Source organism: Chiloscyllium punctatum, chromosome 12 (assembly GCF_047496795.1).
Source record: "Chiloscyllium punctatum isolate Juve2018m chromosome 12, sChiPun1.3, whole genome shotgun sequence".
NCBI classification, from domain to species: Eukaryota; Metazoa; Chordata; class Chondrichthyes; order Orectolobiformes; family Hemiscylliidae; genus Chiloscyllium; species Chiloscyllium punctatum.
Window position 1 is genome coordinate 31,310,039 of NC_092750.1, and position 12,059 is coordinate 31,322,097.

Here is a 12,059-nt window from a genome sequence, read left to right on the forward strand (position 1 = left end):
GATTTTGCTATTGCACGAAACGTAGTATGTTCTCAATACGCAATCAGAATGCAATATTTACTTGAAAACAGAATGGAGCAAAAAGGGGCCCCAACTATGGGAAATCAGAACGTATGCATAGCAAAACAAAACTAGAAAGATTTCCAAACTGTACAGTAATGCAGTTCATTCCACAGGGACCCTTAGTTTAATAATAAATTTGCTCTGTTGTAGGCTAATTCTCATCTGTTGAGGTTGTCCTATCTGCATTGCAGCAAGTGTTGCTGCTGGTTTCTGGTAATGTTGTTGGGGCCCAAATTGATGAGTTTGTATAGGTAAAACAACAGATGGGGCATGCATCACTGGGCTGGGCTATTAAAAAAGCACAATGACAATATTTTCTTACTTTTGGGATGAGCGAGTGTTTTTACACTATTTGGTGCTATTGACCCAAGTGGTAAGAGTTGAAATGTCTGGTAGATAAAACTATAACACACCATAGCAGAAAAACGGTTTCTACATTTCTATAGTTAGTTAATTCAGGCTGGTAAGGGAAATTGAAATTTACAATGCTGCATTATTAGGTATTTCAGAACTGATTACATCTACATGCTAGTCTTAGAAATCTTTTTAAATTTCTACCTGATGCTAAGATTCAACGACCTCTTCAAAGAATTAAACATCATTACACAAAAGACCATCGGGTACAAGTTGCAAATTCAAAGATGAAAAGTGAGTGACAGTGGATCGGTTGATCTTAATATATCCTTTGTGATTTTCCATTATTATGCGCCCTTAGTTTAACTTTAAGCAGTCACCATTTTAACAATTTCACATTCAGCTGCAGAGGTATTCGTGACATTTAAAAACAAATCACTACCTCAAAGTACAGAAGATGACGACCTTTAGTTTTTGAGCCTGGTCAGCTAAATGTTTGATTTTAAGATTTCAAGAATTTCTAAATCTTAATTTGTCATTCTTCTTTTATGTAAATCTATGATACTGAGGGCATTCTGTGTTATTTATTCCAAGATCTGCGTCTTGATGGACTTTTAGTATTAAGGATTGGCATTAAGTTATGTCAGAACAATGTTTTTGAGCACTAAAACTGTGCTAACATGGTTTTTGAGCAAAGTGGTTGCTTTTGCTTTTATATAAATTCTGGATCTGTAGATTGTTAAAGGGGTAGAAGAAATAGCTTTTGGTAGGGTGATATGCTCTTCCTGTCAGATGTGGGAGATCATGGAGAATTTGAATGTTCCTGGAGACTATGTCTGCAGGAAGTGCGTTTAGTCATGAATCCTCGTGGAGCACACCGAGCAGTTGGAGTGATAGCTAGAGGCAATGAGGAGTTTATAAGGGCAAGGGGGTATGAAGGAAGATTCAGGAAGTTGGAGACACCGCAGATACAGTCAAGTGGATGAGTTATTGTTATGAAAGGTAGGAGAAACAGGAATCTCCTGTGGCTATTCCCATTTTAAACAGATATGGCATTTTGGATACTGTAGGGCAGGGGATGAGTTTCTGCAGAGAGAATATAGGAAACTAGGCATGTTAAATAGTTGTAATATCTGAACTATCACTTGTGTTAGTGAGAGCAGGAACAGGAGGATACAGCATGACTGAGGAGCTGGTACAACAGACAAGGCTTCACATTTTTGAACCACTGGAATCTCTTCGGGGTAGAAATTACCTGTGTAAGAGGGATAGGTTCCACCTGAATTGGAAGGGAACCAACATCCTTGCAGAGAGATTTTCTAGTGTTACTTGGGAGGCTTTAAATTCCTAAGAGAGGGAGTTTGTGTGTGGGTGGGAACCAAAGTGACAGTGAGAAAAGCAAAAAAGCTGAGACTGATACAGTAGATAAGGAAACAAGTTAAATAGTCAAGGAGAACAAGAGGTCAGCAGAGAATGAGGTAAGACTGATAAATTAAACTGCATTTACTTCAATACAAAAGGCCTGACAGGTAAGGCAAATGAATTTACGACACTGTTGGGAATATGGGATTGGAATATCAGAGCTATTACAGAACGTGGCTGAGGAATGAACAGGACTGGCAGTTTAAAAAAAAGCTGTAGTAAGGATAGAAAGGTACCCGAGAGAGGAGGAGCAGTGGCGTTTTTGATTCAGGATAACATCACAGTTATACACAGGGAGGATATTCCTGGGAGATCGTCCAGTGAAGTTATATGGGTGGAAATGAGAAATAAGAATGGGATGATCACCTTGTTGGGCTTGTATTATAGGCCCCCCAATAGTCAGCAGAACATTGAGAAGCACATATGTAAGGAAATCTCATATCTGTAGAAAATTAAATGCGTACAAAACAACTTTCTTATTCAATGAGTGGATGTACCGACTAGAGAAGCAGCAATACTTGGCCTACTGTTGGGAAATTAGGCAGGCCAAGTGACTAAGGTATCAGTGGGGTAGCACTTTGGGGCAAGTGATCATAATTCTATTAATTTTAAAATAGTTATGAAAAGGATAGAACTGCTCAAAACGTTAAAGTTCAAATTGGAGTAAGACAAATATCGATGGTACTAGACAGGAACTTTCAAAAGTTGGTTAGGGAGCCTATTTGCAGGTAAAAGGAACATTTGGGAAGTGGGAGGCCTTTAAAAATGATATAACAAGGGTCCAGAGACAGTATGATCCGGTTAGCATGAAGGACAAGGCTAGTAGGTGTAGGGAATCCTGGATGACTGGAGAAATTGAGGCTGTAGTCAAGAAAAGGAGGAGGCGTATGTCAGGTACAGACAGTTGAAAGTAAACAAATCCACGTAAGCGGGAAATCAGGATTATAAAAAGGACAAGAAATGGCTTTGGTAGTTAAGGAGAATCCAAAGAGTTTCTATAATTACATTAAGTGCAACTAATGTTAAGAGTAACTAAGGAGAGAATAGGGTTCTTTGAAGATCAATGTGGCCATATTGTGCGGAACCACAGGAGATGGAGGAGATACTAAATAAATATTTTGCTTCAGTATTTATTATGGAAAAGGGTATGGAAGCTAGGAAACTTGGGGAAATAAATAGTGATGTCTTGAAAAGAGTTCATATTACAGAACAGATGGTTAAAATGCATAAAGATAGATTGGCTTCATCAGGTGTATCCACGAATTTTGTGAGAAACTAGGCAAGAGGTACTGGGCCCCTGAGATATTTGTATCATTGACAGCCATGGGTGAGGTGCCTGAAGACTGGAGGTTAGGTAATATGGTGCTATTATTTAAGAAACGTGATCAGAAAAAGCCAGGGGACTATAGATCGGTGAGCCTTTTGTTAGCAGTGGGTTAGCTGTTGGAGGGGATTCTGAGGGACAAGATTTATCTCAATTTGGAAAGGCAAGGGCTGGTTAAGGATAGTCAACATGGTATGGAAAATTGTGTCTCACTAACTTGATTGAGTTTTTTTGAAGAGGTGGACTTCAACAAAGTGTTTGACACTGGCAGCTTCATTCTATCAGGGATCCCAACAAGGACACCAATAAGGCACATTTTTATACAACCTGTCAGTCAGGTCATGACTGTCCTAATGGTGCAGCTTTTCCAAGTTCTTGTTCAAACATCAACCAACAAACCCTGGTACATGACCCAGTCACCTCAGATAAAACACTCAGCTTTTTGAAGATGAAAGGAGAAGAAATTTTTATTTTAGAGGGTTGTCAGTCTGTAGAATTCTCAGTCATCACTGCTTTATGTGCAAGTCAGGTTGAGTTGGGTATATTTTTGCTCGACAAGATTGACAAGGGAAATGGAGCATACAGGAAACTGAAGTTGAGTTAAGTTTGTTGAAGCAAGTTTCCTTTTCATTATCTGCTAATCCAACCAGCAATCTGTCACATTTCTCACCAAAACAATCATTTTGACATAACTTTCATGAAAACAGATCAGCGAGTTGCTTTCACTCTGGATTCCCAAGACAATTTTAGAAATTAAAATTAAACATTAAGCCAAGCCATTATATTAATCCAAGTGGAGATGAAAGCTATCTACCACATTTTTTAAAATATAAAATGCTCCTTTACTACATCACTAGCAATTCTAAATCTTTCTTTGGCCAATGTCATAAAAAATTCAAGCCTGTACGCTCAACTTTCTGTTTGACCAATGTAGAACCCTACCTCTTCTCTATCACATATACCACCTATTTCCATCTCTTTGCCACAGCCCATCCACCGAGCCACAGTTTATCTATCACCAAAGCACTCACCCGAAGTTTTTCAAGGCATTCAATAATTTCAACTGTAGTTTCATGATAGAGAACAAAATGCTAAACTTGCAAAGCTAGATTCCAGCTAAAAAGGTTCAGAGATAAAATTCTTACCTTTAACAGCATACGAGAAAATAAAACCCAGAAAAGAATTTTTTCAAAAAAACTCAGTAGAAAGCGATATTAACTTTTCCAAGGCTAGAACATGACTACATAGTTTTTAAACCCCAAACAAATCAGTAATCCACAACTTCTAAATTAAGGTAACAGGTTTCAATGCCTCAAACTGTATTCTCAAGCTATCTGCTACAAACATGCCCAGCTCAGTCACAGACCATTAAGGTTTACAAAGCTCCTCTTCCTACTTTCCCTCCAAAGTCTCATCTCAGAGCCTTAGTGAATTCTGAAACTTAACAGTGAATACACATACCTGGAATATTGACTGCAGCTTTGGCCTCCTTATCAAAGGAAAGATGTTCTGACTATAGTAGGAATGCAAAGAATGTTTACCAGGCTGATTCCTGGGATGTTGGGACTGACATGTAGTAGGCGACTGAATCGGTTATTCACTCATGTGCTGTGTGTGTCTAAGTTACACAGAATAGATGCAGGAAGGATGCCTTAAATGAGCAGGGAGTCCAGAACCAGGAGCCACAGTCAAAGGATAAAAGGTAGGCCTGTTAGGACAGAGATGAGACATTCCTTCATCCAGAGCGTGGTGAGCCTGAGATATTCTCTACCATAGAAAACCATTGAGGTCAAAACATTGGAAGCTTTCAAGAAAATAGATATATTTATTAGGGCAAAAAGGATCAAGGGATATTGGGAGAAAGCAGGAGCACAGTATACGGAGTTGGATAATCAGCCACAATCATATGTTGAATGGTAGAGCAGGCTCGAAGGGCTGAATGGCCTACCCCTGCCCCTATATGTTATGCTCCTATGACTAATTTGACTAAGAGCTTGATAATAAACCTAACTTTAATAGTGGTACTAAAGATTACAATTCACAGGCAGTAAACATGGGTTTCTTTGATAATGTGTGTGTAACAGCTGATGATGCATGCAGTGTCTCCATTTTGAGCCAGATAATCAATAAAACCAAACAAGCTTTGGGGTAAAATTTAATAATGTTATGTTTCTTAATTGTTGTTAATCTGGTCATTTAAGTTTTATTTGGCAGTCACTTCATATGAAAAAAGATTTGACTTTACAATAAAGCAGTCAATGAATATTGCAGAACCATAATGAAATTATAAAACTTACTGTAGGCATGTGTTGGTGTTGAACCAACAGTTGCTGTGCACTGATAGAAGGTGCTTGAATATCACTCTGAGGTGGACTGAAGACCTGCTGTACTCTTGGAGGCATCGATTCATGAACGGATGGGTACACTACACTTTGCTGGCTTCCTTGCGAGTCAGAGTAAAGTGTCGACCCTTGTCCACTGTCACAAGTACTGTCAGCTTAAAAAAAAGGACAGTTGATGAATAGTAACACTTACTTACAGATTTCAGAATACATTTGTAAAGACAAACAGCACAGTAAATCGAGGTCAATTCATTCAATCCAAAAATGATAGGTGGTAGTATCTTTATGCAATAAAATATTAAGATAAACGTTCAGAACATTCACCGCTTCTTCCACATTTTGAAACTCATGTTTGGATTGTCAGAATCAGTACTTGCTAACATATGACACAGGTCATGACAATCCACTTCTGATTTATGGCTTCTAAGCAGAAAACTGAAAGTTGTAGTGCACCATATTATGCTTGCACCTAGGATGAGCCAAATAAATAGGAAAACACTGAAGAGGAGGAAATTTGCTCTCTAACTATTTAAGAACAAAATGCAATTCCATCTTGTAACGCACTGAATATACCTATGCCAAATTTAGTAGAGCAGAGTTAATTTAAGTAGAAAGGCGATAAAATACTTCAATTAAGGCTGCACAGACATAGAAAGGTCCATGCATTGTGACATTAAATGCCTTCCATTTCCCCTTGAAGATCAGTGCAGCAGTAAAATAAAATACACGATACACCGGGGAGCATAGTCTAAGAGCTTATCTATAAAGCAAATGATATCCTGGGTTTCTTCAGTAGGGATACAGAGTACAAAAGCAGAAAAGTTGCATTAAAACTGTGCAAGGCCTTGGTCAACCTCAACAGGAGTACATCATCTTGTCTGGGCACCACACTAGAAAGGATCTGAAGGTGTTGGAAGAGTGAAAATAGGACAATTTCAGGAAAATCTTTAGTTCTATAATAAAAAACTGGTATAATTGGAGCTGTCCTCCATGGAGAAGACATGGGTGACTGAAGATTTGATAGAGATATTTAAAATCATGAAGAACTTTGGCCAAGTTGATCATGATAAATGTTGTCCATTGGTTAAAAAAAATTGAGAACCGGTGGTGCAGATTTAAGGTAATTGTGAAAGAAAAAACAACATTAGCAAATGCTTTTTCATGCAGTGAATGATTAGGATCTAGAACATTCTACCTAGAAGGGTTGAAGGCAAATTTATTGAGAGTTTTAAAGGGGTATTAAATCATTACATGAAAATTAAAAAGTTTTGCAGGCGTCTGGAGAAAATTCAGAGAAGTGGCACAAAGCAATTTGCTTCTTCAGAGGGCCAGCACGGAAATGATTGACCAGTCTCTCCTTCAATATTGTGCACATTCTATAGTGTTATGAAAACCACAAGTAATTTCTAAGACCACTCTGAAATGATTAAAGTTATTTTCAATCTTTTCCCATTGTAACAAAATGTAGACACTGCATTTTCATTCAATGCTGCGACCAGCTAGCAATAAATCTATTCAGAAATGATCAGGAAACTATTTATAAACATACTAATTCCTGAACAAACCAGGACCATATAAACTAATGAGGGAGAAAATCAAAGACTGCAATCAGTTTTCAGATGCAACTCAAAATCCATATACTTTAAGAATTTAATGATACATGTGTTTACCAACTGGCATTTCTCTTTTCATAAATTAGCTATGTTCAGACAATGAGGACAGACTTGGATATAGTGACACCAACATTAAAAAAAGGATTGTGAAATCGGGGAAGTGGATACCTGGAGTAAAGCTCAGTGATACAGGGCAAAGAAATAACTGTAATAGCTCCATATAAAAATCAATTGACAATTCTCATTATTAAAAGTTGTCAAGGCATTACTGAGTCAATATTGATATTAGTTAAACCATCTCCATTCACATTAACTATTTCTTGCATTTTACCAATGTGTCAGAATGGTATCTTTTTTTAAAAAAGATGGGACTACCTGCAAAATGCAGACCAGTTAAGCAGCTGAGAAAGTAAATGTTCAAATACAAGCAATTACACTCAAAATTGTCTGCAGGCATTTCAATGTCATCTTCTAATTATTATTTGTATTAATTTGTTTAAAACTTCCTTCATTTATAAAAATTTCCTCATGGGTGAGCATTTCTAGAACAGTTATCTGGCTCTAAATGTGGATTATCACAGCACTTATAGCCACCTCAAAATAAAAACACAGCTTATTTATGGAAAACAATTTTTGCTGTGTGCGCTTCACCGTGCTCTACTGAATGCAATTTTAAATATTAATCTACAAATTTTACATTTTCTTTAAGTCATACTATTCCTTTTTCAATAACTTTTGTTTATAAGCACAATTAACATAAAAAAAGTCATTTCACAGAAGTATGATATAATGAGAAGCAGAGTCAGATACGTAAATACACGGCTAGATGACCAAAGAGGTAGGATTTTAAAAAGTTGTCTTATTGGAGCAGTTATAGTGTAGACAATTGAAGGTGCTGCCACCAATGGTGAAATGAATAAAATGCAGGACATTCAAGATCTTAAATTAGAAAATTTCAGATATTTTGAAAATGTTGCAAGGCTGCAGAAGAATACAGAGATACAAGCAAGCACAGAGAAGCAAAATTTAGGGCATTAATAGGGCATAAACTTCAAACCAGTTGAAAACATACAGATTCTATGGAAAGAACAGACAAAAATTGCTTTTTCAAAAATCAACCAGTAATCAAATGCGCTGTTGGAACAATATTTCGCAAAAGAGAACAATGAATGAAGTCATACTGATTCATGGCAGCAGCTTACAGCAAAATATTGAATAGAGTGCTATGGATTTTTTTTGAAACAGACGTCTGATTGTTACTTAGACTAACCCTCTCAATGTGGATTACTGCTTTCAATTTCTTTGGAGGTGATCAATCATAGATCAATTACTAGATAACCAGCAAATTACCTTTATTCGAAATGACCAATAATTGATTTCATACCAGACAGGACTTTAAACCATTTCTATTTCTTTAAAGCCAAAATCAAATAACTATACTTACACATAACAGATGTGACACTAACGAGCAGACTCTGATGTACATGTTGATCGGCTTCAGGTTCTTCTAGTTCTGAGGGGATTTGCAGACCTGACTGGGGTGTACCTGCCACTTGATGAAAACAATCCTTCTGTCTTTCCGATTCTGTCGTTTCTCTTTGGGCACTTATCACAATTACTTGCTGACATCTTTCCCTTCTCCACTTAATTAAGGCTACTCTGTCTCGTATTGACTTGGCAACGGTCTTGGCATCACATTCTTGAAAGAAACCAGAATCAATCTGCAACCAAACATCAACATTGAATAACTTATAATATGCAAAAGATTTTACAAAAGTCTGATGGAAAATATTTACCAAACAATTGAAAGTTGCTACAAATTACAGATTTGATCAATGATCTCAACCTATCGAACTAAAAGAATTTTATACTCCATTGCAAAAATAATCAGTTTACATCTGTAAAATGTATAGGTACTAGTAATACAGAATTTTTAAAAAATTGTATTTTCTTGACATTTAACATTTTGATGCAAAGTAAAATACAAATAACAAATCTTCAGGTTCCTACAGCTGCCACCTTAGCCCATCACATATGTTAATACCAAAAATTAGAATGGTTAGCAACATATGGAGCATATTTAAAAATCACACAACACCAAGTTATAGTCCAACAGGTTTAATTGGAAGCACACTCGCTTTCGGAGTGACTCTCCTTCATCAGGTGATTGTCAGGAGTGTCGCTCCGAAAGCTAGTGTGCTTCCAATTAAACCTGTTGGACTATAACCTGGTGTTGTGTGATTCTTAACTTTGTACACCCCAGTCCAACACTGGCATCTCCAAATTATGGAGCATATAGTGACATTTCAATTCCAAATTTGATTAAATTGAAAGTGGATAAATTACAAACCTGTGATCATTAGTTTCTCCCCCAAGAAATTCATTTACACCTTAAATTCTTTCAAAATGCCAACTTAGTAATAATTGAGTTACTGGGCTTTACGATGTGGAAAGGCAAAGTATCAGTAACATTAAAATGATGAGGCAAAATACACCAATTTAATTGCATTATAATCTGGCCTTCATCTAAAAGTTTAAATATCAGAATACAAAACCTTAAATGGAGAACTTTTGTTACAACTATGTCATGTAAAATTATTCATATTGCAAGTAATTGTAGATGCATTGCCCTCAATGCAAAATGCTGGAATAAGTGAAATGTTTAATGAATGTTAAAGTTGTTTAAGGTTGCCTAAGAGGGGAAGAAGAATGAATAAATATAAATCTGGTTTTGTTATTTCTACATTTCTACATTTCATGTTTTGTACGTTTTGTCTATTGAAATGGTGTTTTTTTTAAAAAGATCAGAGACAAGTAAAAAAGCATGCCTTTATTTTTGTTTTTTTAAAGAATCTGTTGACTGAAATGAAAAGGATCAGTTTTGAACAAGGAATTTACAAGCAATGGCTGTTAGTTTTGAAAGGAAGGAGTTTGATACCTATCATGAACTCTGCTTGTGAAACAGAGGACTCCAATGATATGCATATGAACTTATTTACAAATGAAGTTGACTGTCATTGATAGTTGGTCCCGAGTCCCCACAGGTACTCCACCTACTAACAAGGTGATTAGTTTCAAGTCACCTAAATAGTTTGGGCAGTGAGGAAGACAGACAGAAGCTAGTTAGAACAGAACAGAAACCAACAGATCTGCATCAGCCAAAAACCAACTCTCTTTGCAGCAAGACACTTTATAAACCTGAAGAAAGCCTACTTATTCTTCCTTCAGCAGATCCTGCAAATTGTACTGTTGAATTGGATAACTCAGATATCTTTCACAAGTGAAACAGCCAGCCTGTGCTTCTTGTAAACCTGTGGAAGCATTCGGAAAAATGAAGGTCGAGGAGAAACCTTTGGATCAGCAAGAACCAACCCAAAAACCATAAGAACAAAGACTATGGAACTATTTTCTCAGTTTTCCCTCTGCCCTTTTTTCCCCACATTTATGTTTGTCTATGTGCAAGGAGAAGATTAAGGATATTAGAGTTGACTAAATTTAGTAAATTTATGAAACTGCTTATTTGTAGCTAGAAACTAATGATCTGCAATAAGTAGTGACTTTCATCGAATACATCTAGCCCATGTTCTCTACCAACCTGGTTCTGAAAATTGGGTAGCTTGGGGATTTTGTGTATTTTGTTTATAAGCTTCAATTATTGTGATGACTCTGGAAATAGTGGGGCTTGACATCCATCCATTAAATCAATGAGTTGTGACACTGTAGTATGTGGGAGCTGATAGATAGGATTTATATGCATTTGGAAAGGCAAGGAGTGATTAGGGATAGTCAACATGGCTGTGTGTGTGGGAAATCACATCTCACTTATTAGAGTTTTTTGAAAAAGGAATGAGAAGAGGATTGATGAAGGCAGAGTGGTAGACGTTGTCAATATGTACTTCAGTAAGGTGTTTGACAAGGTTCTACATGGTAGACTAGTGACCAAGGTTAGATCACATGGGGTACAGGGAAAACTAGCCATCTGAATATAAAATTGGCTTGAAGGTAGAAGACAAAGGGTAGTGGGGGGGTGGGGGGGGGAAGGGTTTTTTTTAAGATGGGAAAGCTATGACCAGTGGTGTGCTGCAAAGATCAGTGCTGGATCCACCACTTTTCATCATTCGTATAAATGATTTGGATTTGAATAGAGGAATTATGGTTAGTAAATTTTTAGATGACACCAAAATTGGTGGTGTAGTGGACAGCAAGGATGGTTACCTTAGAGTACAACAGGACTTCAATCAGATGGGCCAACGGGCCGCGGAGTGACAGATGGCGTTTAATCACGATAAAGGTGCGGTGCTACATTTTGGAAACGCGAATCAGGGCAGGACTTGCACACAAAGTAAAGACCCTGGGGTGTCTAGCCAAACAAAGAAACTTTGGAGAGCAGGTTCATAATTCCTTGAGTTGCAGGCAAATAGGATAATAAAGGTGGCATTTGGTATCCTTGCCTGTATTGGTCAGTGCATGGGTTATAGGAGTGGCTGTACAGGACACTGATTAGGCCACTTTTGGAATTATGGTCTCCCTGTTATAGAAAAGATGTTGAACCTGAAAGGGCTCAGAAAAGATTTACAAAGACGTTATCAGGATTGGAGGATTTGAGCTTATAGGGAAAGGCTGAATAGGCTTGCAATATTTTCCCTGGAGTGTCAGAGGTTGAGGGGTGATGTTATAGAAGTTTATAATATCATGAGGAACATCGATAAGGTGAATATTCAAGGTCTTTTCCCCAGGGTGGATGAGGCCAAAACTGGAGGGCATAACTGTAAGTGAGAAGGGCAAGATTTAAAAGGGACCTAAGGGTCAAAATTTTCATGCAGAGGTTGGTGTACAAATGAAATGAGCTGCCAGAGGAAGTAGAGGAGGTTGGTACAATTACAACATTTAAAAGGCATCTGGATGAATATATGAATAGGAAGGGTTTATAGGCTTATGGGC

At 37.3% G+C, this 12,059-nt stretch overlaps 1 protein-coding gene across 5 annotated transcripts in view; it reads right to left on the minus strand.

Moving 5' to 3' along the window:
* wnk2 (WNK lysine deficient protein kinase 2) overlaps positions 1 to 12,059 on the minus strand; it is a 174,606-nt gene that overhangs the window by 84,843 nt on the left and 77,704 nt on the right. For all 5 annotated transcript variants that reach the window (XM_072582266.1, XM_072582264.1, XM_072582267.1 and 2 more), the window contains exons 8-9: positions 8,563 to 8,839; positions 5,461 to 5,660 (exon numbers count right to left, since the gene is read on the minus strand). In XM_072582266.1, the coding sequence (XP_072438367.1) occupies positions 5,461 to 5,660; positions 8,563 to 8,839 (477 nt within the window). The remainder of the gene's footprint in view (positions 1 to 5,460; positions 5,661 to 8,562; positions 8,840 to 12,059) is intronic.